General features: G+C 48.4%; 1 protein-coding gene across 3 annotated transcripts in view; it reads right to left on the bottom strand.

Moving 5' to 3' along the window:
• The window catches only part of LOC111155260 (laminin subunit beta 1), a 67,708-nt gene that overhangs the window by 19,445 nt on the left and 20,648 nt on the right, over positions 1–27,615 (bottom strand). For all 3 annotated transcript variants that reach the window (XM_022515371.1, XM_022515373.1, XM_022515372.1), the window contains 15 exons: positions 26,757–26,945; positions 26,336–26,515; positions 26,089–26,201; positions 24,585–24,664; positions 15,717–15,852; positions 14,323–14,481; positions 13,341–13,468; positions 12,985–13,108; positions 12,319–12,523; positions 9,338–9,481; positions 8,899–9,130; positions 5,770–5,933; positions 4,908–5,132; positions 3,504–3,718; positions 2,773–2,869 (listed from right to left, as the gene is read on the bottom strand). In XM_022515371.1, the coding sequence (XP_022371079.1) occupies positions 2,773–2,869; positions 3,504–3,718; positions 4,908–5,132; positions 5,770–5,933; positions 8,899–9,130; positions 9,338–9,481; positions 12,319–12,523; positions 12,985–13,108; positions 13,341–13,468; positions 14,323–14,481; positions 15,717–15,852; positions 24,585–24,664; positions 26,089–26,201; positions 26,336–26,515; positions 26,757–26,945 (2,391 nt within the window). The remainder of the gene's footprint in view (positions 1–2,772; positions 2,870–3,503; positions 3,719–4,907; positions 5,133–5,769; positions 5,934–8,898; positions 9,131–9,337; positions 9,482–12,318; positions 12,524–12,984; positions 13,109–13,340; positions 13,469–14,322; positions 14,482–15,716; positions 15,853–24,584; positions 24,665–26,088; positions 26,202–26,335; positions 26,516–26,756; positions 26,946–27,615) is intronic.

Below are 27,615 nucleotides of genomic sequence, written 5' to 3'. Positions count from 1 at the left end.
CTGCAGGGGACATATGTGCTGTGATTAGGATCATATAAGATAAGCTTTTCCTCTACCGAGAGTATTTGCGGCTCTCTAGAGAATCGAATTAAATCTGATTTCCCAAGTAATGCAGCAAATAAAGAAAAAGGTGGGTAGCTGTAAACGAATCCCAGCCTGAGAAAAGAATACAAGCGTCCTAAAAATTCATGTCTGGGCAAAGGAACGCACTTCATTTTTCCATTAAAAACAATCTGAAATGAGAAACAAGCATGATGGGCCTCTCACCTCTGCCCCACATTTCCCACTTGTGCTGGTTTGAGAGACACTGGCCTTTTCCAACAGCCAGAGGCCCTCCCTTTGCTATCTATGAATCAACAGAAAGATTCTTCGTGTGACCCTTTGACTCCTGAGGGGCACAGTGCAGAGCTCCGAGCTGAGGCTTTCTCCAGCACGTTCGCCGGTGGGTAGATGGGATTCTCTCCATCCCCAGCACAGTGGCAGGCTTGTTCAGACTTGGGACGACTGGCCAAGAGCCCCAACCCGCCTGGACAATAGGAACATTCAACAAGTCGTACGACTGAGGCTCCACTCATTTGTCTTTCTCATGACTACATTTTTTTCCATAGGGAGGAAACTTCGCCATGACCTTAAGTCTTCCTAGAAGGGTGCTGTTTACCAAGTGGCACCAGAAAGTCTCCATCTGGGCCCTGGAAGATTTGACATTGAAGACCATTTGACAATTAATTACCTATTTTGAGAAAAGTAGTCCCATTCTCTCCCCATGGTTGTATCTGATTTTGGATGGCACCTGTTCTCGTCCGCGCTCACTGTCGGACCCTGTCCCCCCATTTCCATTAGTGACCACATGCCAGTCCCTTCAGAGCTCTGCTCTCTATGTGCTGCTGCATTTCGGCCCCAACCTCATCTGATCATACCAGCCCTGCCCCCACTGTCATCCCGTTCACACAAGACCCAGTGGCAGCCACGATCTCCCCACGGCCAAGTCCTAACTCTCTCTCTCTGTCTCTGCAACCTTTGTAGGTGAGGACATTTCTCCGGTCCACCCTGGTTGTCCAAAACATTTGGGTCCCCACAGTTTCTTATGTAACAGGCTGATCTTTCTTCTGGACACCACGAAGTAGTCAGTGGACACAGGTGCCATGGATTTCCCTCTTCACGAAGTCCCTAAAACATGATCTAACTTTCGACCAGAACAAGTTGATACTGTTCCTATGAGCCACAATTGCTCTGGCAGATTTAGAGCTGAACGTTTGAGGATGAAAGGGTGAGGGGTGAAGTTCTGAGCGCTCAGTGAACAATTCTCCGATTGACTAACTCCGGGGAACAGGCTATTCAAAGCTGAGATGGAGTGAAAGGTCAGCAAGCTTCGGCGGCCAACGCTGTTTTGCCAATGACACAGGCTGGTGGAATCAGGCTATACGTGACCCTAGAGCCATGATCTGGAGCAAGTCAAGCCCTTGGGGCATTACGAGATGGAGGAATCTTTGAGAAGAGTGATTAGAGCCCCCAAGAAACCCTGTTTTGAACAGGATGTTACTTGTGGGAACCGGGGGAACAGATGTCCCACTGGATGCCACAGACCTTCTCGTGGAAATGAGAAAACCAGATCCCATAAAGAACCAACATTGAGACTAGTGACCGATGAAGGAAGGAGCACCTGTGGAACAAACCTTAACCTGAGATGTTGATACAAACCTTCTGGCTAAGAGTCCACTGAAACAAGAGATCATATGCCCAGCATTCAGCACTTGTCCACTCAAGTTTGCCCCACTGTTCAGGAACAGATGGGGGCACTCAAGGAACTCATATTGTCTCTGTGTCTGACCTTTGATAGGAGATGCCCAGTGGAGCACTTAGCTGGGAAAATCTGTATTATTTCTTGCCATGGCTGTCCCCCAAAAAGAAAAAGATCACTTTTTATTTAGAGTCCAGTGGGGACCTAGAATTTCAGACATGCCCCAAAGAAAATATACCAAAGAGCAGTTAAAAAACTACAAAGGTTGCTATCCATACTTTTAATTTTGAAACGTAGGGAGGAAAACCCAAGCAGGAAAGAAAGACTAGGAAACCAGAGTAGAAGCAGTCTATGGAAATCCTCCCCACAGAGGCCTTTGCTTTAAGATCTGAAAAAATATCTGGCACGTCACAACCAAAATTGCAACAGCACGGAAAATTAAGCAACCCTTATGATCCACATGATTTTAACAAGTTTTTGTTCGGCAGAAAACGTCAAGTTTTCCCTCATACTCCTGTCATGTCACAAGCCTAAGTGAGAATCTGGCTTTTATTCCCATTTACAGACTTGGAGCTCCTGTCACCTCCTCCTTTGCCGGGCAGAGCGCTGCTAGGGTGTGGCCCTCCGGTTCCCATCGTGGGGACCGCACGCTGATCACTGTCAGCATCGGAACCAAACCAGATGGGCTGACCAGAAGCGCCATTTAACTCTGCATGTGCTGAGAAGGAAGCCGGCCCCAAGACACTGTTCACAGGGGTGGAGAAATCAGTCTGCGGATCTCAGTCGTTAAGGTGAGTCCATATGGGTCAAAAGTGTGTCTCCAGGGTGCGTGCAAGCCCCTGTGCAGGGGCAGACTCCCCTGCCTGGGGACGGAGCAGGAGGTCAGCAGCCCCCACTTTGCCACCTGCCCTTCCATGGGGCTGGGTGTCACGAAGCCCACAAATCCATTCTCTGGTACCAAAAACTGCAGCATGTGCCTGTGGCCCCTGGCCCGATCAGCGCCCTCCTGAGGACACCCCCGCTCCCGGCCTCACCTCGGCACTCCACGTTGGGGTCTCCCCAGAAGAGCTCCTGGCACTCGCTGCAGGTGCGGCCTCCGAAGCCGGGCATACACTGACACTGCCCTGTGAACTGTAGCCAGAGGACACAGCTCGGTCAGCCGGGCCAGTGGCCGCTGGGCAGTCCGCGGTCGCCTTCTCAGTGGCCGGCCAGGACAAGCATGACTCAACTGCCCCAGAAGCCCCCTCCGACTCTGACTTCCCTCCCTGCCCCCGGCACTGGGGGCCCAGAGCACAGTTTGCTCTATTTCCAGAGCCCTTCACACGCCGCTAGTGAGCCCAGGCCACCTGCGACCCACCTGGCGTGGGGAGCATGTCACTGTCAGGGTGTCAGGAAGCGACAGCACAACTTACAGGGCCCAGTATGGCCACGTGCTTCCTTTCAGGCTGTATGGCTAAGTGAAGAGTCTGGATCAGCAGCCAGGAAGTAATGAAAATAGTGCACACCTGTCCACCCTGAGGGACATCCTGACGGACATCCTGATGGGGACACCCCACAGCACGGGGCAGCCCGACGAGCCACCCCGGGAGGGCTGATCGCCAGTCCGTGCTGCATTTGCCAAGCTGTGTGCCCTGACTGCGAGGCTGCGACCCCAAAGAGGTCGGGGAGCCCCTTCTCTAACTGAGGCAAAGCCACCGAGGGTGCTGGCCGCCCCCCGGGCCCCTAAAGGGGAACCCTCTCCTTGCCCCGCGCCACGGCGCCTCACCTCGTTGCAAGACGGCCCGAAGGAATGAGCAGGATCACAGCTGCACGGGTCACAGCCGGTGCCGCTGGCCAGCTGCCAGGTGTTGGGCGCACAGCGGTCACAGTTCTGCCCGACCACGTTGGGGAGACACAAGCACTGGCCTGTGGCTTTGTCACACTGGCAGTCAGAGCCGTTGCAGTGCTGTTGCACTGTCCCCAGGTAATTGCAGACACACTCTGAAAGCGAACGGTGAGACCCGATTCACTTAGCCTCAACACGGTCATAAAATCCATGACACCCACAGATGATACTAATGGCTAAGATCTTCCCTCCCAGGTTTTGGCCTAGAAATGCAAACAAGAGAGGAAGGAATGGGGGTGCCTGGGGGGCTCAGCTAAGTGTGCCTTTGGCTCAGGTCATGATCCCGGGGTCCTGGGATCCAGCCCCGCATTGGGCTCCCTGTTCTGCCAGGAATCTGCCTCTCCCTCTGCCTGCTGCTTCCCCTGCTTGTGCTCTGCCTGTCAAATAAATAAAAAATATCTTAGGGGGAAAAAAAAGAGGGAAAGGAAAGGAGAGGATTAAAAAAAAGAAACCCCAAGAAACCAAAAAACAAAAATAAAAACAAAACAAAAACCCACCAAAAAACCAAAACCACAAACCAAAAACAAACAAAACAAAACCCCACTAAAACACTGTTCTTCAGTTCTTACAATGTAGACAGTTCTGACATTTCCTAGGCAGACGGGCACAAGGACACACCTGGCCTAGCAGCATTTCTGAAATAGTTAATCAGCTGCTGGCAAATCATGTTAAAATTGAGGACTTTACTGGAAATGACACACATGAAAAAATGTATGCTGTGGGACTTCGGCTCTGAGGACTTCAAACCCTCAGCAGGGAGCAGAGGTAACGAATGTGTCAGACAAAGCAGGTAGAGGCCCTGCGAGCAGGTTAGGGAATCCCGTCCTGCCACTCCTCCGCATTCCACACGTGTCTATACCAACAGTGGGGCCTGGGGGGCAGCAGCCTTGGGAGGAGAGGCAGGGTGATCTCCTGATAAGACAGAAAGGAGGAGTTCTGGAAGAGACACCACGGAGATGCTCCTTCCTTCTCCCCCTCAGGCGGGAAGGCTTTGTCCCCCAACGGCAGGAGGAAAGGGGCCAGCCGGAGTGGGTACTTAGGACCTCTATCGCGTGCCTCCTTCAGGCACTGCGCCACATCTTGGGACTTGAATTCCTACCAGAAAATGAAGATGTAACAAAAAAAAAAAAAAAAAGGGTGTCAATCATATCTTTCTTTTGTCAGAGAAAAAGCTTGACAGATGTTTTCCCAGACAAAACAGACACCTGAAGATGAACGTCTCCCCGATAGTGAAGAAGGTGGTGGAAATCCCTGGAAAGGCAGGCAAAAGGAAGCTGAGCTTACTGCGACAGTCCTGCCGGAGGGCGTCCCCGTAGTACCCGGACCGGCAGAGCTGGCACTGCTCCCCCTCCGTGTGGTAGAGGCACCTGAGGCACCTCCCCGTCTCCTTGTCGCAGGCTTCTGGGTCCGTCGTGTCGATGTTGTGGTGACACTGGCAGGGCTGACAGGAGCCCCCCACATCCGAGGGATTGCCGAAGAAGCCTGGGGCACAGTCGTCACACCTGGAGCCTAGGGACCGAGCACAAGCCATTCAGCCCACTGACACACACGTCCGGTCCCCCCAACATTCCTGGTGACAGCGCCGATCCAGGTCCTCACCAAGCCGGGGGTGACCGCGTCATTAGCGGGAAAGGAGGGCTTGGAAGCTGTGCCAGTACTTCTGAGCCGTGGACAGGCATCACTAATATCAGAATCCATGGGTCAAGGAGGGAGTTAAAGGGAGTGCTCACAAGCACGTGGCCTCCTCAAGTGCTGGCGGATCACGGGAGTATCATCGGCAACCAAGAACATATCGAGTTCGGCCGGTCCGGCTGTCTAGGGAGGGTGCTCTGGTCACCCACTGCCTACCACGTGGCCAGATCACCCTGCTGAGCCTCTCCCACCGGGAGCTGGATAAGGGATTCACTCTCAGATTCAAGTGAGCTTGCCGTCCTGCTCTTAGAGCAGCGTCACGGACTCAAGAATTTCCTCTACTCCACACGCCAAACGGGGAAAGGAGTAACTTTGGTATGTCACGTTCCCTTCAGCTTTAATTAAGGATTGTAAACATGACACCACATTGTCTCACTCTTCATCTTTGTCCTTCATGGTCAATTAGAACTCAAAAAGACACAGCCTTTCCTCCGGGAGTCCGGACCCTACTTACCAATGTACCCAGCATCACAGACACAAGCCAGTTGTAAAGTCACAGGGTCCTGATAGCAGCTGCTGGCGAACTGGCGTCCGCTGTCGGGACCGTCTGGGCAAGGGCAGGGGCGGCAGTGATCTCCAGACCCGATGATGGGATCGCCATAGTAACCGGCCAAGCACCTGCGTCAGTCCCAGAGGAGAGAGGGCCATGAACCACCATTGTAAGAAACGAGTTACAGGGAAGAGTCTTAGAAACCGTGTTCTCTGCTTGGGGACATTCCCTCCCCATTCCTCATGTTTCCACTTGGAAGATTTTCCAAGGTTCTCCTTGGAAATTTTCCAAGGTTTCCATTGGTTCTCCAATGCCAGCTCCAATCAAAACCCCTTGGAGGGCTCGTTAGAACAGGTCACCGCATTCATCCCTTCATTTCTGACTTCGTTGGTCCCATGTGGTGCTGATGCTGCTTGCCCAGGGATCACGTGAGCCGGCGCGCTGCATTAGGAACCTCACTCCCTCCTCCCCAAGCAGCAGAGGTACCTCTCCTCACGTGCACCCTGTTGTCCTATCGGCTGCCTGCCTGCCCTGACTCACATTACAGAGTCTGGGGAAGGAGGTGGGGGCTGCCAGGGGGTTGCGGGAAGGCAGTGTGTGGTTGTATCTGTCTGCCCACGCCGGGGAGGGGTGACGAGTGAGCAAGCCCACGGTGGCTTGTTCTGCGTTCTAGCCTTTACCAGCAGCCAAGCTGACAAGGGTGCTCTCCAGCTGCAGGACTCCTGTGTCTATCTGTTAGGGGTGTTTAAACTAGGAGAGGCACGAGGGACGTCATTTATCAGCCCCCACCTCCTCTCTTCACGGATCAGGGATCCACGGAGGTTCAATAGCTTGCAAGGCTTTACATAGCAGATAGCAATGAGCCAAGATCTGAATCCAGCCTCCTGAATTGTAGCAAGGAATTCTATGTGATGCTGCTCTTTAACATGACTAATTCGCTTGCTCTTCCTCCCTGTAACAAAGGGGGAAGGGGCTTGGAGATCATCAGATCCAACCTAGTTATTCTACCAGCAGATGGCTGGACACTCGGAGAGGTGAGCTAACTCACCCAGGGCTTTGCAACAGGCTAGGAGCAGAACTAAACCTAAGGTCTGATTTTCAATTCATTTTGTTTTCATGGTTTTTATTATTTGGGGTTTTTTTTTGGTGGGGAGGGGTATTTTTGCTTTTTTTTCTTTTGAAATGGGTAATTTTTTTTTTAAATGGGGTACGGAAGGGAGATGAAGAAATAGAAGGGAAAACTGTTCAGAGGAAATTAACCTTCTACTTAATCAGACACAGGACGCAAGAACATGTTTTCCAGTTATGGGCTGGGAAAGTCGGCAGAGATGAAGCAATTTTGTCCAACGGGTTCTGAGAAAGTTTTCTAGGAGGCTTTTCTAGGTGAAATAAATCCAGATACCTCATGACAGAAACTGAGTTTTCATTTCCTGCCTCTCCCTCCTCTTCCCCCCTTGGGAATGAGCTGAGCCTAGAGCGGCTGCTCAAATTCACAGGACTGTAACTCCGATTGTCTTGGAATGAAGAAAAGAGTGATGAGAAGTTGGCTCACAGAATCCCAGATATTTTAATAAATCTTTGTCATCCCCACATAGGGCTTTCACATTTTTCCTACGAGAAACAAAGTGCTTTACAAAGAAAATCTAACACAATCACAAATATCGAGCCAGCTCTTCTCAAAGGATGCTGGTCTTGCCACATTGCCCCCCACCCCTGCACCGCCCCACCCCTGGATTTCACAACTGTGCAGTGGATGACCACCTGGGTTCCCTCCCTCACCCTCCTGTTCTTTCTAATCTGATTTTCTCATCTGTCTCTTTTGAACTTACCCTACACCTCCCAAAGAACAATAATAAAAATCTTAATGCAGAAAACAAGAGATGACATCAATATGTTAATTTCTTCCTTTCAAGTCTCGTATAACTGTTTCCTTATTATCTTCTTGCAAGGCAATTTTGTGGTTGGAAGGAATAATTTTTATTCAAAGGAGCAGTTACTGGAACCTCCAAATTCTTTTTTCTTTTTTAAGATTTATTTTTTTGAGAGAGAGAGAGAGCAAGCACACAGAGGGAGAGGCAGAAGCAGACCCCCCGACTGAGCCCAGAGCCCGATGCTCCCAGGACCCTGAGATCACAACCTGAGCTGAAGGCAGACGCCTACCCGACTGAGCCACCCAGGAGACCCCAGAACCTCCAAGTTCTTGAACAGCACTTCAGCACAGAGCTGAAAACCCCGTATTTGCTTCCACGCACATCGTCCCAACATAAGCTAATCATATATTCAATTTCCACTGCCAATTTCTCTTTCATCTGATGAACAATTTTGGCACTGAGGCATTTGCTGACATTTTAAAAGCAAAAGTCCCAGATAGAGTGGACGGATGTTAATTGGGGTGAAAGGTGAGGACCATCACTCCAAAAAAAAATCAGTTCTTGTCGCAGATCTGCCTTTCATCAGTAATGAACAGTGTAAGTCAGCATGTAATTTCATCACGTGGATTGTTAGCTACTGAGCTTGACCGTAATGTTATTTGGGGGCACATTCTAGGTTCTCTTTTGCTGTATCTAGTACAGTGCACTCTATATCCATAATAATTATTCAATTAACCTGCTAACTGGAGAACAGGTCTCCTTTCTCACATTTTATGTGCCCTCCTGGAAGCTGGAGCAGCATTAAAGTGTCTCAAAAAACAAAGCAGTCTGAAATGCCTAATTCTGTTTGGATCTGGTTTCTAATTTGACCCAAAGGAGGCATTCACACTTCAGAATACTCATCCTTGGTGAGAATCTGCTGAGACCGAGGACTTCTGTCCAGATCTAGGCTGACCTCCAGGATGGTGCTCCAAGGGGGGACAGCTCACGTTTGTTCTCTGCCATATCCCCATGCACCAACACGGCACTTGGCACACAGAAGGTATCAACTAAAGGCATGCTGGAGAAAGGAATGAGCTCCTAGGAAATACGGAGGCAATCAGAAACGAACAAACCTTCTGGAATCTGGCAGAGATTCTGCCTGGCATTTGTCTAAGATGCTGTCGGCTCAGCCCCCAAACTGTCTCCTCCTCTTTGCTTTCGAGTGGCCGCGAGCACGTACCTTTCACAGTTGTGCCCCGTGGTGTAGTCCTGGCAGCCCAGGCAGGCCCCCGTCGCCGCGTCGCAGTCCTCGGCGTGGCCGTTACACCGGCAGGGCTGGCAGCTCGGGAAGCCCCAGTACCCAGGCAGGCACCGGTCACACTGCCGAGCATACACGCCCTGGAAACACCGGCACTGGCCGGTGACGGGGTGGCAGAAGGCGTGGACGGATCCTTGCAGGTGGCACTCACAAGCTGAAGAAAGAGGCAACCGTGGAATCACCTTGAGAAACTCCTTCAGTGCAAACGCACCCCAGAGAGAAGCACCCCGGTGCCCGGATCAGAAGGCCTAGGGCTCGGGTGGTCGTCTGTGGGGTGACACCCCGCCTCCCAAAGCCACGGAACCCATGGGTGTTTCTCAGATTCACTCCAGTGAACATGTGATGGTTCTGATTAACCTACGTTTGCAGCCACTGGGGCCAAAGCCAAAGGTGCCAGGAGCGCATCTGTCACAGGTTCTTCCAACCACGTTCGGCCGGCACTGGCACTGGCCTCCGTTGGGGTCGCAGACAGAACTCAGTGAGCCCTGGGGGTCGCATTCACAAGCTGCAGGGAGAGAGAGAGGTCAGAACCCGTGACACGGAGCAGCCGATCCCGGGAGAGAATGGAGCACAGGGAGTCACATGGGCTCTGAACCGGACTGCCCCTTTTCTCGGGCTCACCCGGATCGTCCCTCTTTATTGCCTTGGCTCATTCAGAATTCCTATTAAAATAATGTCATCCCCACAAAGAAAGGGGAAAATGTTCCATGCTCATGGATTGGAAGAACAAATATTGTTAAAGTGTCTGTGCTGCCCAGAGCAATCTACACATTCAATGCAATCCTATCAAAACACCATCGACATTTTTCACAGAGCTGGAACAAATAATCCTAAAATTTGTATGGAACCAGAAAAGACCCTGAATAGTCAAAGGATTGTTGAAAAAGAAAACCAAAGCTGGTGGCATCACAATTCTGGACTTCAAGCTCTATTACAAAGCTGTTATCATCAAGACAGTACGGTACAAGCATAAAAACAGACACATAGGTCAGTGGAACAGAATAGAGAGCCCAGAAATAGACCCTCAACTCTGTGGTCAACTAATCTTCAACAAAGCAGGAAAGAATGTCCAATGGAAAAAAGCCTCTTCAACAAATGGTGTTGGGAGAATTGGACAGCCACATGCAGAAAAATGAAACTGGACTATTTCCTTACACCACACACGAATATAGACTCAAAATGGATGAAAGACCTAAATGTGAGACAGGAATCCATCAAAATCCTAGAGGAGAACATAGGCAGCAACCTCTGTGGCCTCTGCCACAGCAAATTCTTCCTAGACAGGTCTCCAAAGGCAAAGGAAGCAAGAGCAAAAATGAACTGTTGGAATTTCATCAAGATAAAAAGCTTCTGCACATCAAAGGAACCAGTCAACAAAACTGAAAAACTGACTGAATGGGAGAAGATATTCGCAAATGACATATCAGATAAATGGCTAGTATCCAAAATCTAAAAAGAACTTATCAAACTCAACACCCAAAGAACAAATAATCCAATCAAGAAATGGGCAGAAGACATGAACAGACATTTCTGCAAAGAAGACATCCAGATGGCCAACAAACACATGAAAAAGTGCTCCACATCACTCGGCATCAGGGAAATACAAATCAAAACCACAATGAGATACCACCTCACACCAGTCAGAATGGCTAAAATTAACAAGTCAGGAAACAACAGATGTTGGCAAGGATGCAGAGAAAGGGGGAACCTTCCTACACTGTTGGTGGGAATGCAAGCTGGTGTAGCCACTCTGGAAAACAGCATGGAGGTTCCTCAAAATGTTGAAAATAGAACTACCCTATGACCCAGCAATTGCACTACTGGGTATTTACCCTAAAGATACAAATGTAGTGATCTGAAGGGGCATGTGCACCCCAATGTTTATAGCAGCTATGTCCACAATAGCCAAACTATGGAAAGAGCCCAGATGTCCACCAACAGATGAAAGGATAAAGATGAGGTATATATACACAAAATAGAATACTATGCATCCATCAAAAAAATGAAATCTTGCCATTTGCAACGATGTGGATGGAACTAGAGGATATTATGCTGAGCGAAATAATCAGAGAAAGACAATTATCACATGATCTCACTGATATTTGGAATTTAAAAAACAAAACAAAGGCTCATAGAGGGAAAGAGGAAAAAAAAATAAAACAAGACAAAACCAGAAAGGGAGATTCATTATAAGAGACTCTTAAGAACAGGAAACAAGGGAGGGGTGTAGGGAGAGGGTGGTAGGATTATGGACATTGGGGAAGGTATGTGCTATGGTGAGTGCTGTGAAGTGTGTAAACCTGGTGATTCACAGACCTGTACCCCTGGGGCTAATAATACATTATATGTTAGTAAAAAAATTTTAAAAAATACTTCTCATACAGTGACTTGTAAATAAAATCTGTACCATTAAAAATATAATATGCAAAAAAAAATAGGAAACAAACTGAGGGTTGTTGGAGGGGAGGGGGTTGGGGGGGATGGGGTTATTGGGTGATGGACATTAAGGAGGGCACGTGATATAATGAGCACTGGGTATAAAACTGATGAATCACAGACCTACCTCTGAAACCAATTATATGTTAATTAATTGAATTTAAATTTAATAAATAAATAAATAGCATCCCTATGATGGGTGGGAAGGAAGCAACAGGAGATGCGAGTTGGCAGATTAAAGCAGCTTCTCTCCAAAGGAGGTCATTAAGATTTTCTACCCTTGCCTTCAAAGTTCAACTTGCACAGGACCTTAGACAAAAGCCCAGGGACATTTGGGAGGGGTCTGATCTTTCAATGAGAAAAGCAAATTTCAGTTGTATATGATGCTCCCCGATTCTATCCCAACTCCCCACCTGCCTACGGAAATACTGTATCTTCCCGGCTTTGCCCCTAGTCACTGTTGTGATTGCATTTAAAAAAGTTTTTCTTATTTAAATTCAATGTAATTAACACATACTGTATTATTAGTTTCAGAGGGTATGGGTCAGTGATTCATCAGTCTCATAAAACACCCAGTGCTCCTCACATCACGTGCCCTCCTTAATGCCCATCACCCAATTACCCCATTCTCCCATCCCCCTCCCCTCCAGCAACCCTCTGTTTGTTTCCTAGAGTTAGGAGTCTCTTATGGTTTGCCACCCTCCCTGGTTCCATCTTATTTTTCCTTCCCTTCACCTATGTGACTACATTTTCAATGGTGCTCTACTGCTAAAATATTCTTTAAAAATGAAAAAGGCAAACTGTGGTCACCACCGGTCTTGCACAGAGCTACAGGGCACGCCTTCCCGTGTACCTCGTGATGCCAAGTACTCTTGGCCCCAAGAAAGGAGGGTCGGGGAAACCTACCCAGGCCTGTCTGGTGTAACAGGGTGGAAATGCTGAAGATTATGTTTCTGCATACGTCGGTCATTGGTGTTTTCACAACGCTTCTGCTGTTCTCCAGACATCTGTATCTCTGAAAGGTTTCCCAGGCGCTGTTGGTGACCAGCCCATCCCCTGAGCCTCCCACGGTGAAGATGTCCAGAGATTTACAGAACGGCATGAGAACAAGCTGTGAAGGATCAAGAACAGCAAAGAGCTCTTATGGGGGCGGGGGGGCACGGGGTGCTCTGTCGTCAACTACAGCAAGTCAACACATCAGAGCCCCAAGTGCTACTTTGACTCTGGGAAAGAAAAATATCAGACTCACTGAGTACAATGAAAACCTTTCCACTCTTAAATATTCTTGCCAGAAAACATTTAGATACACCTTACATCGTCTGGTGGCTTTTGGAAGACCGTTTTTAAGATTCTTTTTACTTCCACAAACAAATCGCTTGAGTAAATCCTTTCAGAAGGTAGAGTTTTTATTAAAATAAATAAACCGAGTGGCTTTCGAGGCAAGAGAAAAATGATCGTGCCTAACTTGTTCATGTTTTACCCCCTCCATAAAACCCTCCGGGGAAGCAGATGAACACTCTCCGCCCATGCCTTCCCCCATGACCTTCACTTCAGAAATGACCTTGCACTTACAGAATCGATGAGCGTGTAGGGACTCTCCACATCACTATCGGAGGACGTGTACTGGGGCAGTTCCAACCTCACGGTGTAGTTTACACCCTTCTCAAAGCACACAGGGCGTGGAAGGACAACATACCTGCCCCCAGACGAGAGGGAAAAATACCAACGCCAAGTCAACGTTTAGGTATCCAATCAACCCATCCCTCCGTCAAAGCTCTATGCAGATCACAGCAAAAGTAGAAAGGCAATGGTCCGTGTTCAGCTCCAGCTCTGAAATGCTAATGGGACGACTCGCAAGGCAAGGGACCAGAAAAAATATAATAATCTGCCCATTCGTTCCATGAGCTGCAAGCGAGCAACACACTGACCTCGAGCCAGGCGACAAGGACACCACCTGGTTGTCATCATCAGGAATAGTGTTACCGCATCGGCTGCTGGCTGGGATCTTTCCAGGTCGCTGCACCGTGATGACAGCTTTTTCCCAGCGGTCGGGGAGCTAGAGTAAAAGACAAGCCATCAAAGGAACATCCCCACTGGCCCGCTGCTGCCTTTCTGTGTATGAGGACCTCTCCCAACCGATCATTTGCCAAGTTTAAATGAGAAACACTCACTTGCATTTCCCTTTCCTCTTTCTCATTTCCTCTGCTCTGGCCCCTGCCCCAGCCCTAATCTTGTCTCACTTGGACACCTAACAGCCTCCCTGCTCTCCTTGCCTTTCCCAGGGCCCTCTCTGGCCATCAGGCAACACAGCTCCAATCAGAAGGATCCCCTTGCCCCAAACCCTGTAATACAGCGTCCAGGCTCATGTGTTGATCCCAGCATTCTTCCCAACAGCATCTCCAACGATGCCCTTATCCAGCCACGAGGACACACTCTCAAAACCCTCTCCCCCTGCTCACGCTGTTCCTCACTTCCTTTGGTGTCAAAATTCCATCTCTGTTCTCAGACTTAGAAATCATTCTTTCTGGGACGTTTTGGCAGCATCTGGCGCAGCTGGGGCTGGCGTAAGAGGCAGGACTGTCCGCATCTCTGCCCTTGCCCTTTCCACCTTCAGCCTTTTATTAAAGGTGGAGCGCTCGTCTGAGCCTGGGGGCCGCGCAGGCCGTGAGGTCAAGCAGAGCGTCTGACACGTTCTGCTCACCTCCTCAGTTCTCAGCAAGGCTGAGAGCCTCATGAGGGATCACTAAAGGCTTGTGAAACTGAATTTGAGAAAAATGTCCATTTTTGCTTCCCTGGGGGATAGAAAGTCAGAGAGGCTCCTCTATTCTAATGCAAACTCCGAATCTCACAAAAACTGTATCATTGTTAGAAGAGATTTCTACCACCCCTGCTAGTCCCCGGAAGGTTTACCTGTGGTTCGTAGCGAATTATGATGTCATACTCCATGGAATATGGTATGTTGTCAATGAAAAACTCCAAATAAGCCCCTTCGGGCACTCGGACGAAGCCTGCTCCAGTCCAGGAAGGAATCCGGTCCTGGATATACTGCCGCTCCACTATGCTGACCCCCTGAGGACAAGGGAAAATGGCTTTCCAGGAAATGTAACAGTTAAAGAAATCTGAAGTCACCCAAAGGTCAAAACTATAGTCATTCTACCTATTTTTTGCAGTCGCATTTACTTGGTAGAGGGTACAAGTTTTTCAGGCATAAAGAGGAAATAGGTTACTTCTTGGTTTTGTGGTTGGGGTAGTCTTGGGACCTCGGAGACGGGACTCAAAGTCTTGGGAGACACCTTCTAGGATAGAGCCAGGAGTGAGCATAAAGAAAGGAGAGAGAAGGTCCCAAATGCTTTGTAAGCAAGCTGAGGAGTGACAAGCTATTTCCCAGATTTTCTACAAGGCTAGTCCTATATCTGGTGGATGTGCTCACCTCCTCACTGTGTTCATTTCAAACTCCAAGTACAACTGAAGAAACATCAGATCATCATGAGGGCTCCCTACTGAGGAGCTGATTCTGATTGTTAGGGAGACTGAAGATCGACCAATTTCAGGTAACTCGAGCACGCCTTTGAGTTTGCTCACAGGATCACGGATAACCACTGTGATCAGTCACCTCCAAAGACCAAGTCCTTCATTCCCTCTACCTATGGGTGTTTGGATCTACCCTTCAGGAAGTTTATTACCTGCCCTCAGATCTGGTCTGGCTTTGCGACTTCTGACCAACAGAACGTGAGAAAATGACCTTCCGAAACTCTGGAGCCCAGGCTTTAAGAGACCTGGTGGTTTCTCTTGCCTCCTTCTTGGAAGCCAGACGCCGCGCTGTGAGGAAGCTCAGGGTGGCTACTTGGGGGGCCTGAGGAGGGGGGGCGGTATGTGGAGGAAAATGCCCAGCCCGCCTCCAGCTGCTTTGGCCACCCCGCTGACGTGCCGTGGGTACCTTTGAAGCCACTACATTTTGGGATGGCTGCTTACACAGCGATGGAAAACTCCCATCTGAGTATTTACCCTATGACATCAACAATAACTTTGGAGCACAAGTGGAGGAGTGAAAGAATGAAAAATAAGCACCCCACCCCCCCCAAAAACCCACTGAAAGCTTCATCAGTATAACTTTCAAAGTCTCTTTGTGAGTTACAGATTTACTCAGCTTTAAATAGGACTGTTCTCAAAAAGGCACGGTCCCCATCCTGTCAAGAGCTACAAAAACGTTTTGTAAATGGACTCTTTAAAACACTTGCATATGCTATGACTGCCCCTCCCACCGAAACCAGCTTCTCCCATCTGCCCGGCACCCCCCTACTTACAGGCCCGAAGTTGGCTTCTTCTGCTTCATAGATGTAGTGATCCAAGGTGGTAAAGTAGTACCCAGACTCCATCTCGTTGCACTGGCGCCCGATGACGTGGGGGCGGCACGCGCACTGGCCTGACTCCGCGGAGCAGCTGGGAGGGGGGAGGGGCAGCAAAGCAAGTCAGCGGGGCCACCAGGCTTGAGTGAAGCCACCTGACACAGTTCTGCATTTTCTCCTAAACATCAAATGGCTGAAATATTCATGTAGGGTCTTATTTTTTCAGTAAAACAAATACATGGGGAAAAAAAAATCTCCTGTCTCTGATTTAATTGCAAAGTCTAGAGCTGAAAGCTCCCCGTGACCTGGTCTTTTAGGTTTTGTCTTGCTTGTCTTTCTTCACTATGCTCCATCCCCGCCATACTGAGGTTTTTCTGTGGATGCCACCAACGTTCTTGCTTTGCTCTTTTATATCTTTTGTCTGATTTCCAACTGCAATCTCGTTCCTGGGCCTCAGACCCAAAGACCCAACTTTTAGAAGGTCGGTGCTGACTTAGCAGTCCCTGACGTTAAAGACAGATCCCAAAGGGCAACGACCAACCGCTGCCCCTGTTCTCTGCTGGGGACAGAACCCTGTCAGCCAATAACTCGACCAAGGCAGAGACCTAGAAGTTATTCTTTGGAATCTTTCATATCTAAGCAGGAACCCAGTTCTGTGACTTCACAGCCTGGCCTCTAGGGCTTCTCTTCCCACTTCCCACGGGCTGTGCCGTGCCTTTCTTCATCCTTGTATTCACAGTAAAATCGGCTGCAGCTTCTCATCAGTGTCCTTGTGGCTGGTGTTCCAACTTTACAACCTGGACCACCACCGCCCACACAGCGAGCTGCCTAATGACCTTCCTAAGATGCACCAACTGCATCACTTCCTGGCCTTGAGCAGGTGCACCAGCCTTCCGCAGTCTGGCCCTTCTCTTCCTTTCTAACTCCCCTTCTCCCCTCACTTCTCCAACCATATGGAACGGTTATGGTTTCTCCAATGCACAGGGGGGCTGTGGACCCTTCCCTTGGCTTATGTCATTCCTGCAGCCTTGAATACCCTTGTCCCCTATTCACCCAGCAAAGAGCCACCTGTCCTTTCAAGACTCAGCTCACAAAGGACTCCGCTGCGGCCTCTCCTGACCATCACTCTCCACCCCACAGAACGAGCCCCCTTCTCTTTCGCGCCACCACCTCTCTGCAGGAGGAACGCTATGGTTACAACACGTACGACACCAACTGTCACGTACTAGTTGCTCGTGGAAGCTGAGGGGTTGTGTTTCAAACCCTACCGGCCTTTCAAAGGCTAGCCCAGCATTCAGCCCTCCCATGGAGTCGCCTTTGGTTTCTGCTACCCTCGAGTGGTGCCTTCTGAGGGCTCCGCTATTCTTTATCTGTATTGTTAAGACATTTATTGCTTTCTCTCTCTTAGTGTAACCACTGACAGACCCGCCTGACCCGCCACTAGACAGCAAATTGCTTCAAAGTTCGGACTGTACCTCCCTCACCTCAGTCGGGCCCTTCACACCCTTGTGGGGCCTGGCCCAGCGCACACAGCACACTCAAACACCGGCTGAACAAATAAATGCATGAAGGATACACATTCTGAATAAAAAAGATTAAAAAAAAAAAAGAAAAATGGGAGTTTCATGAAAAAGGAAAAACTTTTTTTTAACTAAACATATGGTTTCAGATAATAAAGGCCTCTGGATAAACGTAACATATTCATTTTGCTCTCAGCCTATGTCTCTTTTTCCGTGAGTCCAAGGTAAAACCAAATTGTATGCACCCATTCTTACTTCATTCAAGTCAAGATGGGGTTTGGAATTGTTACGTTAAACCCATTCCCAGTGTTCAGATTTTTTCCTCAGTCCAAAGCCCATTGGAACCAAGTCTCCAAGGCAAGTTACAACCCTTGGGAAGACGGAATGCTCCAAGGTATTTTACCAATGTCCCCCTCTGCCCCTCAGCCCTCCCACAGCCCCAGCCAAGTCTTCCTCCCGCAGATCACGTGAATGGCTCCTACCATACAGGACTACGAGCGCTTCACACCTCAGAGCCAATTCCCAGAGGAGACACCTCGCTGCAATGGGGACCTAGCCCTCTTGGGGCACAGTCCACCCACAAAAGCCATTTTCCAAAGCTCAGGCAGCAGACATCTTGTCCTATGAGCAAGAGAAAATCCTTCTTTCCTCCCCAGCAGACGCTTCCTGAAGAACACACGTGTACAAACAGCAACCACTGAAGAAGAAAGCAACCAGACTCTCCACATGGCATCAGCAGACAGCATGCAAGTGAAGGTGATGGTACCGAAGACAGAAGCGAACGCCCAATTCTGAATTCTGAAGGTGAGACAACTCACGAGAACCCAGTCATGTGAGAGGAGCTCCCGTAACACCTGCCCTGGCCATCAAAGGCCGCTCTGTGTCCACAGCGGGAAGGATGGTCTCCGACAGTCCCGCTGCCTCCTGGACGCCTGCACCGCGAGCAAAGTGTTCCTGTGGCTTCCCCTGGCCCTGGGCACCGAAGCTCCGGCCCTGACCCAGCCGGCCCTGCCTGTGTGCTTCCCGCCACAAAGGGGCCATTCCCCTGGCTGGCCCGCCTGTCCTCTCTGCCTCACCTCCGTCCCCAGCTGCTTGTCGCCCCTCAGGCTGACATTCCCTCAGCTCTGCTGTTTGTCAGATGTAAAGTTCTTCTGATTTGGGCCGAGACGGGACCTTCCCTGTCCTTTCTCCTCGATACCTACGTCTTACTTCACGATGTCTCTGCCCTCAGCAGCGTCCTCTCGCTGTCACGGCCGCTATCACGGTCCAGCGTGTCATGCCATGCCTGTCACTCGGGCGGCCTCCACGTGGCAGTGCGGGCCTCTCACGCTCTTCTCCCCACTGCCCCGTCCATCCCGCCAGTACAGTGCTACTGTCGGCATTTCATCAAAACCCACAACTATTTCTTCTCTGCTTTTATCAAGTCGTGATGCCTCTGCCTGGTCGCCAGCAGCCTCGACAACCCACCCTCTGAAAACCACAGCGGCGCTTTCTGCTGCCACCCTTTGCCTCCCGATGAGCCACAGTGCTTGTCGCCATCCCTTGCGAATACTGACCGGCAGACGCTGTGCCTCCTGCTGTCAGCACGCTCACATTTCAGTCCGTTGTCCATTTTCCTCTGAATCAATCCTTCCTTCTTTGGTAACTCCATTATTTTGAAAGGATATGGGGAAAGAAAAATGGGGGGGAAATGGTCCCTGCCCCCGAAAGCTTACCATCTAACTGGGGACATAAATGGTTGAGCAACCGAGCACAACAACAAAGCGAAAAGCAGCGAGTGCCAAACAGAGCCACCAGCGAAGTTCTCAGGCTGCCGGGGAACCACTGTTCACCTCCTTAGGGGACTGAGGAGTGGTCATAGAAGCCACGCTCCCAAGGTGGCAGAAGATCGTGACAGGCAGAGAGAGGACAGGAATGACAGGCGCAAAGAAGGGTCCTGGGGACTGTGAGCGGAGCTGGTCACAGTCAGACCAGGTCTTGACCATGTGCCACACTCACTCCATCTCCGGGCCTTCACCCATCTCCCTCATCCCAGCTGGAAGGCCCTCCTGCCTCCCCGTCCCGCCTCCCAAACCTCTCTCAGCTTCCAAAAATGAAGCTCAAATCCTGCCTCCTCCCTAGAGAGAAAAGATTAGAAGTAATTACCCTTCCTGTGTTCAAGTAAAAATCCTATCACATAGAAATGGTACCCTTGACAAGTTCATAGGTCCCCCACCCTGGCCCCCATACCGCCAAATTTGCCTGTAACTAGATACAGATCAGGTGCTGGATCCGAAAGGTAGAACAATGACGTAAGACACAATAAGTCACACCCTGGGGCAGGCAGAATAATGGCCCCCAAAGATGTCCCCATCCTTGCCCCCCAGACCTGTAGATACATTACTTCACACGGGACCAGGGGCTTTGCTGACGGGACTGAGGTTCAGGACCTTGAGATAGGGAGATTATCCAGGACTGCTCAATCTAATCTCATGATGACTTCAAAGTAGAAAAGGCAGGCAGAGAAGTGGGGCAGAGATGAGTCTTGAGGAGGATTTGACCCACTGTGGTTGGCTTTGAACATGAAAGCTATGAGTCAAGGGATGTGGGCAGCCTTTAGAAGCGGGGAAAGGCCCCTAGCTGACAGCCAGGCTATCGGGAACCTCATCCTACAACCAAAAGAAACTGAATTCTCCAGACACCTGGGTGACTAAGTGGGTTAAGCGTCTGCTTCAGCTCAGGTCATGATCTCAGGGTGTTGGGATCGAGTCCTACATCGGGTTCCTTGCTCAGCAGGAAACCTGCTTCTCCCTCTGCCCGTACCCCCACTATGCATGTGCACATGCTCTGTCTCTCTGACAAATAAATAAAAATCTTAAAAAAAAAAAAAAAGGGAGAAACTGAATTCTGCCAATTCTGCCAATGACTCCCATGAGCAGGAAAGAGATTCTCCCGGAGGGCCTTCAGACAGAAAGGCAGCCCTGCCAACATCTTGATTTTATTCCAGTGAGACTGGCCATGTCTGACATACAGAACTGTAAGATAAGAAGCTTATGCTGTTTTAGGCCAGCAAATGGAGGTAATTTACTATGCCAGCAATAGAAAACTAATACAGACCCTATTTTTTTCTCAATGGGTGAAGGCCAAGATTATGAGGAACAAAGATTTCTCATAAAGGTAGAAATTAGCCACTTACTTACAAAAATTCTATTGGAAGAGAAATTCTATTTTATTTAAATAGTGATAAGCAGAGAAAATATTATATAGTTTCAACTTTTCTCTATCACTGAGACAATGGTACAAAAAAAGGGGAAAAAAAACAATCATTCATGAGAACCACACCCTGGTCAAACACTGGTATCTCTTCCCTAATTCTGATCACAAACACTGGTGCCACACTGATCAGGAGTCCGTGTCATCTGTTTTGCCAGGACAGTTTCCCTCCCAAGCCTACAACTAAGTAGAATACCTTCATAAATGTGTTCTATGCATCTCTCTCTATCCAGCCTTCCCAGGAATTAACAACGGGCGAGATACCATTACCGTTCAATGCACTGATGAAAACACGGAGTAACTTCTGCTCTGGTTCCCAAGTATAATAAATTTCATTTATTGAGCACCTACAAGGCCACATTGCTGAGCACGAACAGAAATGCAAAAACAAGTAAGACACAATCCCTGTCCGGAGAGCTTTTAAGAGACTAACAGGGATAATACAGAGCAGAATGAAGTAAGTCCTAAAAGAGACGCTGAAGGAAAGGGCTGCTGAAACCTCGAGGGGGATTGGGGACTTCAGTCCAGAAAGTAGGAACCTTCGACAGAGCGGTGGGCTTCCAGCCAGACTCCAGAGTTCTAAATTTAATGGATGCAGTAATTTTGAAGGATGCTATAAACTTGTTTATAGTTTTCAAACATTTACAAGTATCTTGCGACAATTCTAATTAATTTATTCAAGTAGGTTACCTACTCGGCAAAGCTTCAGGAGCCTGGTGTAAGTCACATTATTTAAATTAGGGCTTACTTCTCTAAAAATATTCGAAAATTCAGATTACCTGTCAACATAATAGACACGGAATTACTGAAGTCTTATTCTACAAAAAGCCATTCAGCTCATTATACAAAACATTCTCAAACTTCTTCCACTTTACATGGTTCTGACATTAAATTATGTCTCTGGCCAAAGTACTTAAGGATTGTCTGGGATCACAGCTAGAGACTGCTGCTCCCATTCGGAGTGCATGTTTTATTTTTACATCGTAGAGATCTTCCTCCAATTCTTTTATTTGATCAACATTTCCTCCATACCTACTATGTACACGAGGCAAAACAAAGGAATATCATCAGGAAGAAGATATCTGGGCATGGCTGCAACGAATCAGTCATTCAGCAAGTCTCTCCTACGTGCCCATTGAGCACCAAGCCTTCTCCTAGGAGACTCAGGGCTTGAAGCCTTGTTTAGAACCTCTATTATGCTATGGGATTCCTAGAGAAGGTCCTTGTGGGGGAGAACTGAATAGGATCTCTACCAAACACTGCAGAGTCACGGCACTAGAGAATTCTGTTAAGGCTCTTTCTTTTTCCCATCAGTGATGCCAAAAGATTGGGCATCTCATCAGTCATGCTAGGAAGATCAAATTCCCTGTAAAATCTTCACTAAAATGTTTTACTTTGCAAACCCTCTTGATTAGCACACTCTGATTTCTCTAAGTTCTTGCAGGAGACACAAGGGACAGCCCAGGGGCTCTGTGTGGGTGGATTTAAAGACAGGAAGCACGTGTGGAATAGGGAAACCGAGGAAGGGGTGTGAGGAACAGAATCCACTTATAGTAAAGGTACGTAAGACACTCCTGAGCTCACGACATGAGAACCATGTATGCCCCTTTCATCTACTCAAGGATTTTAGGAACAATGCCAGTTTTGCATCCAGCAAGCAATGACTGAAGGAAGCAGCAGGTGCTTGGGAGCCACGAAGGAAATAAGGAGAGGGGACTGCAGAAGCAGATAGCAGCTTGTCTTCCCTGCTTTTATGGAATTGTCCTTGCTTCCTCCCCTCTGAAGGTTTTCTAAGAACAGAAATTCACCCTGGAGTTCCAGATCTACATGCTGTACCGAGTACTGCAGCATCTGGAATGGAACAAACCCAAATATGGGAGGCCAGAGAAGACATTCTTGCTGCCTAAATTCCTGTTCCTTCCCAGCAGATTGCTACGGTGTTGGGAAATAATCTTGGGAGAGTCGGGTTTTTTAGTACATGGATCCTGCTTGATGAATTCAGCTCGCTGTCTCAGGGGAGAGTCAGGCCACAAGGAAACATCTGCCTATCCCCTCAGCAGTCACTTACACTCTCTACCAGATGTTCGCAGTCTGACCCAGTTACAAACAGAGACCGAAACGCTCTTTGACTCAGGGGTGGTTAATTTCATGCCCACAAACCTAACATCTTTGCCAAATGTGTATTGGGATTGATCTCTGGTAGAGCCTCACGTCTCATCTCTTCAAGGGACACCAACGTGTTTCAGTAATGAAAAACGATTACATGCAATTTTCACCAATAGACTTGGAAGTTGAAAAAGAAAATAAAAACCAGAAAGAAGAAGAAAATGAAAAGATTCTTAACACAAATCAAAATGGGAGTTCATTTTCCAACTTTTTTTTTTAAAAAGATTTATTTATTTATTTGAGAGAGAAAGAGAGAGAGAGAGAGTGAGCATGCGCATGATCAGGGGGTGGGGGAGAGAAGAGGGAGAAGCAGGCTCCCCACTGAGCAGGGAGCCCAAAGTGGGGCTCAATCTCAGGACCCCAGGATCATGACCTGAGCCGAAGGCAGACACCTAACCAACTGAGCCACCCAGGTGCCCCTCTTATTTTTTTTTATTTTTTAGTAATTTATTTCTTTGAGTAGACTCCACCCAGCCTGGGGCTCAGACTCATGACCCTGAGATCAAGAGTCATGCACTCCACCGACTGAGCCAGCCAGGTGCCCCTCACTTTCCATCTTTGAGATTGGTGAAAAACAAAACAAGTTTACCAACTGCTGGTGGGGTCGGAAAGGAAGGTGCTTTGGTAACCAGGTGGTAGGAAAATAAACTAGCACCATCTGTCCAGAGAATAATCTGGAAACCTCTATAAAAATCAAAAGTGTGCATGTATTTTGACTCAGCGGTTCCATCCTGGGAGCCTCATCTACACGAAAAATAGGAAATAAATTGTGGCACTTCCACACGATGGGATATCAAAAAAAAAGAGAGAGAGAGAGAGAGGTCGACGAACACATGCTATTAAAAAGAAAGGGGCCTGTGAATACACGTTGACATGAAAAACGATCCCCGGCTAAAAAAGCAAGCCGCAGAATAGTGCGCATATGGGGAGCACTTTGTGTTTCCAAAATTGCCAGTAAAGTCAAGTGGGAAATCATGGGCTTTTTTGTGTTTGTACTTGTCTGTTTTTTTTTTTTTTTTTTAACCTTATTTGTTATTTAAAAAGAAGGGGAAAGGAATTATAATTTTCAATAGGTATTTTGAGAGCTATTATTAATTTCTAGAACTTGAGAAGCTGCTAACGGTGGCACTTGTAGCTGTGGATCCTGGGGGGGAGAAAGGGCAAGCTACCTGTCTTACCCATTGGGATTTTTAAAAAAAATATTTATTTATTTGACAGAGAGAGAGAGAGAGAGAGAGAGAGAGCGAGAGCGCACACGAGCAGGGGGAAGGGGACAGAGGGAGAAGCAGACTCCCCACTGAGCAGGGAGCCTGTTGCAGGACTCCATCCCAGGACCCTGGGATCATGACCTCAGCCCAAAGCTGATGCTTTGCCATCTGAGCTAGTCAGACACTCAGGTTGGTTTTTTTTTAAGATTTTTTTTTTTTTTTAATTTGACAGAGATCACAAGTAGGCAGAGAGGCAGGCAGAGAGAGAGGGAAGCAGGCTCCCTGCTGAGCAGAGAGCCCGATGTGGTACTCGATCCCAGGACCCTGAGATCATGACCTGAGCCGAAGGCATGGCTTAACCCACTGAGCCACCCAGGTGCCCCAGGATTTTTTTTTTTTAATGGGCATACGTTGTTTCCATAATTTAAAAAATACCATAAAGTCCAACACTATTAAAAACCAAGAAATAGAAACATACTTTGAGTCTTCAAAGCAAACTCTTAGAATGACTAAATCTTTGAAAACATTAAGACCCCAGGTAAACTAAAGATGCCTATACTTTGCACCTCTTCTGCAGAGTATGTCATACTATTGTCATACTGTCATACTAGTCCCAGAGATGGGGACAGCTCTCTGAGGGGACTGAGCGCAAATAAGAGTGTACATGTGGCTTCACTCACCTATTGTTTAAGGCCCCTCCAAGGTCACAGTCGCAAGGTCGACATCCATCCAAGTCGTTGCTTAAGCCCCAGTGCTCTGGCTGCACAAGAGAAGATTTAACGTCTGAAGGTCGGTTCCTGTCATTACACAACAGACTCAACAAGAAACAAGTTATGGCGTGTCTTGCTCGTTCCACCAAATGCTCTTTCGTGCCATGCAAACGGAAAGCCTTCAAGAGGAATGAGCATGAGCGTTCTGAGCTAAAACTCAGGCTGCCGGTCACTGGGGTCGTAAACACCCAACTCCAGATCAGAGCAGTTTCTGCCCCGAGCAAATAGCCGTCCTCCGAGAGGAAACAGGAGCAAATAGCTAAGAAGCCAATTTTCCTCCTTAAAAGTACTATGGGGTTAGAGAGTTTTGGCAAATATCTGGCCAGCCTTTACATTTTCCCTGGGTTCAGCCCGTCAGATACTCCGTGAGCCAAGCTCTTGAAAGGACTATCTACATCCAAACAGCATAAAGCAAGTATTTTCACCAGTGAAAGGTGAGGAGATCACCGAATCCTGAGTCCAGTGCAGATGGAAAGAAAAAGAAAAAGGACAGAATCTACACAAGGGAGAGGAAATCGACAAATACAATTTCCTAAAGAGCAGATAAAGGCCAGGCTTCCAGAAACTGATGTTATACATGCAAATACGCATATATACAGCTCATAAACATAATTTGAGGTCAGTGGACCCCCCCCTCACAAATTATAAAGGAAATCACAAGAATGTTATAAAAGACACGGGGTGACTTCAAAATTATTCTTGTAATCACTCTACCCGGAATCACTACAGTGAACTTTGTGGAGTATTTCCTTCCAGATTTTGTTTTTCTTGATGCCATTTTTTCCTGCACAATCAAGATACTACTCACATCCTGTGGGGTTTTTTTTTTTTTTAACACCAGCATAAGCATTTCCTCATGCTATTGTCATTTACAAAGGCAACAAAATATCACACTGTACAGAAGCCCCCCAGTTTACTTCACTATTTTCCCCACTGTTGCTTCTAAGTTTTTTGGCTATGATTAGTATGAGATGCAATGAGTCTTTTGGTGATTACATCTCTGTCCAATTTTCTGCTTATTTCATTAGGAAAGATTCCCAGAAGTGGGATTACTGGGTCAAAGGGTATGCACATTTCTACAGGCTACTGATAACATACTTCCAAAATGCTTTTCTTGCCAAGTACGAACCAACATGCATTTCCATCAGCAACTCGGAGGACCAGCCCCACATTATGTCCTTACAGTTCGCAATCCCATTTTTAAAAACTTGTTAATTTCGACTATGAAAGTGGTATTTCACTGTGGTTTTATTTTTCAATTCGATGGTGAGCATCTTGCCAAAATCATGGGTAATTTTTTTGTGCACTGTTTGCATCTTCTAATATTTACATAGAAGAGGGACGGCAGACTCTAAAACAGCGAACCAGGTCCCATGCACAAACCACCCACCCCACGTACTTAGGATTCACCTACCAGACACTGGTCACAATGCTGTCCTGTCACAAGACGCTTACAGTAGCAGTAACCTGTCTCAGAATCACAAGGATTCCCGCCAGGAATCGTTCCCAGAGGATTGCAAGCACAAGCTTTCGTAGAGATAAAATGAAGTAAAGAAACACAAACTGAGTGAGTGCCAAGGGGTAGTATGGATTTAGAACTGTGCAGTAAAATGGGCATTATGTCCACCAGAACTCCCAGACTTTTTCACAAACGTACTTACATGTACAACCGAATGGGTCTTCAGCACTTAAGCCGTAGAAGCCTTCTTTGCAAATTTCACAGTGTTCTCCCTCCACATGTAATTTACACCGGCACTGACCAGCAATGAGTCCAGTGGAAAAATCCGTGTGACTGTCACAGATTCCCCCATTCTGAGATCCAGCTGGGTCACAGCTGCATCCTGAGAACAAAGGGCACCAGGTAACAATGCATGCGTTGGTACCAACACGTATGTTCCCGTTGACCCTCTACATGTCACAGAAATAGACTAAAGAAGGCAAGACTGCTTCAGCAGGCTACCCCACAATTAAAATAAAGCGGAGTCTGACGCTCACACCAAGAGTCCCAGGAGAAGGATGGTGACCGCCCCCACCCCAGCTCTCCAAACTGAGAAGTCCTATGTCACGCCCTTCCCCACGTACGTTCACAGAGGTTGGGGTCTCGGACATCTCTCTCTGGGTGCTGGAAGTAAAATGGCTTGCACTGCTCACAGTTGCGTCCCATCGTGTTGTGCTGGCAGTCGTCACACACCCCTCCGGTGACGTTTCCAGTGGCCAAGTACACCGCCATGTCAAAGTGGCATGAGCCCGAATGCTCGTTGCAGTTACACTCTGCGCGACAAGACCCACGTCAAGAAAAGCCTTGAAGTTGACTTACCGATGGAGGATGGGCTTGCTGGGAAGAAGATCATTCTGGAAACTAGGGGTGAATTCAGGCAAAATGACAATGGACAATCAGGCGCCCGTGGGGAAGGGCATGTCCACCTGGTGTGCTGGAAACCGTCCGAGCGTGAGCTTTCTGAAACATGAATCTGCCCTCTTTGGAAGAGAATGGGCTAAAAAGTAAAAACCTTTGGGGAGAGTCCCCTTGGTGGCTTTTCAACAGAAGACTGCGACCAGGCAGAGGATGCCTGTGGGTCACTCTCAGGGGTAGAACTGGAACGCATCACCCCAGAGGATCTCCGAGGCACTGCTTCTTGGGAAAGCCTGTTTGGGCTGCCAGCTTTAAGGAACGGGGTGTGAAGGCCTGCTTCCCTTCTCCCCATTCCCACCAGCACCAACCAGGCTCTTCAGTGAGAATAAAGGCCAGCCGAGTGCACGCTGACCCTCTGCCAGCCCCGTGGGCAGTCCCCTTGGTCCAACCCCGCTTTAATATCATGTCACTCTCTGCTCAGCAACCCGCATGGGCGCTGGTCTTCCCAAAATGAAGCTTAACTCAACTTGGCCCTCCTGGGACTCTACACCCTGGCCTCCTCTGCCTCCCCATGCAACATGACCTCCC

The sequence above is a fragment of the Enhydra lutris genome, unplaced genomic scaffold, assembly GCF_002288905.1.
Source record: "Enhydra lutris kenyoni isolate GAN:26980312 unplaced genomic scaffold, ASM228890v2 scaffoldscaffold40, whole genome shotgun sequence".
Taxonomy (NCBI): Eukaryota; Metazoa; Chordata; class Mammalia; order Carnivora; family Mustelidae; genus Enhydra; species Enhydra lutris.
The sequence above is the reverse complement of the archived record's forward strand: the minus strand, read 5'-3'. Positions and strand labels throughout refer to the sequence as shown.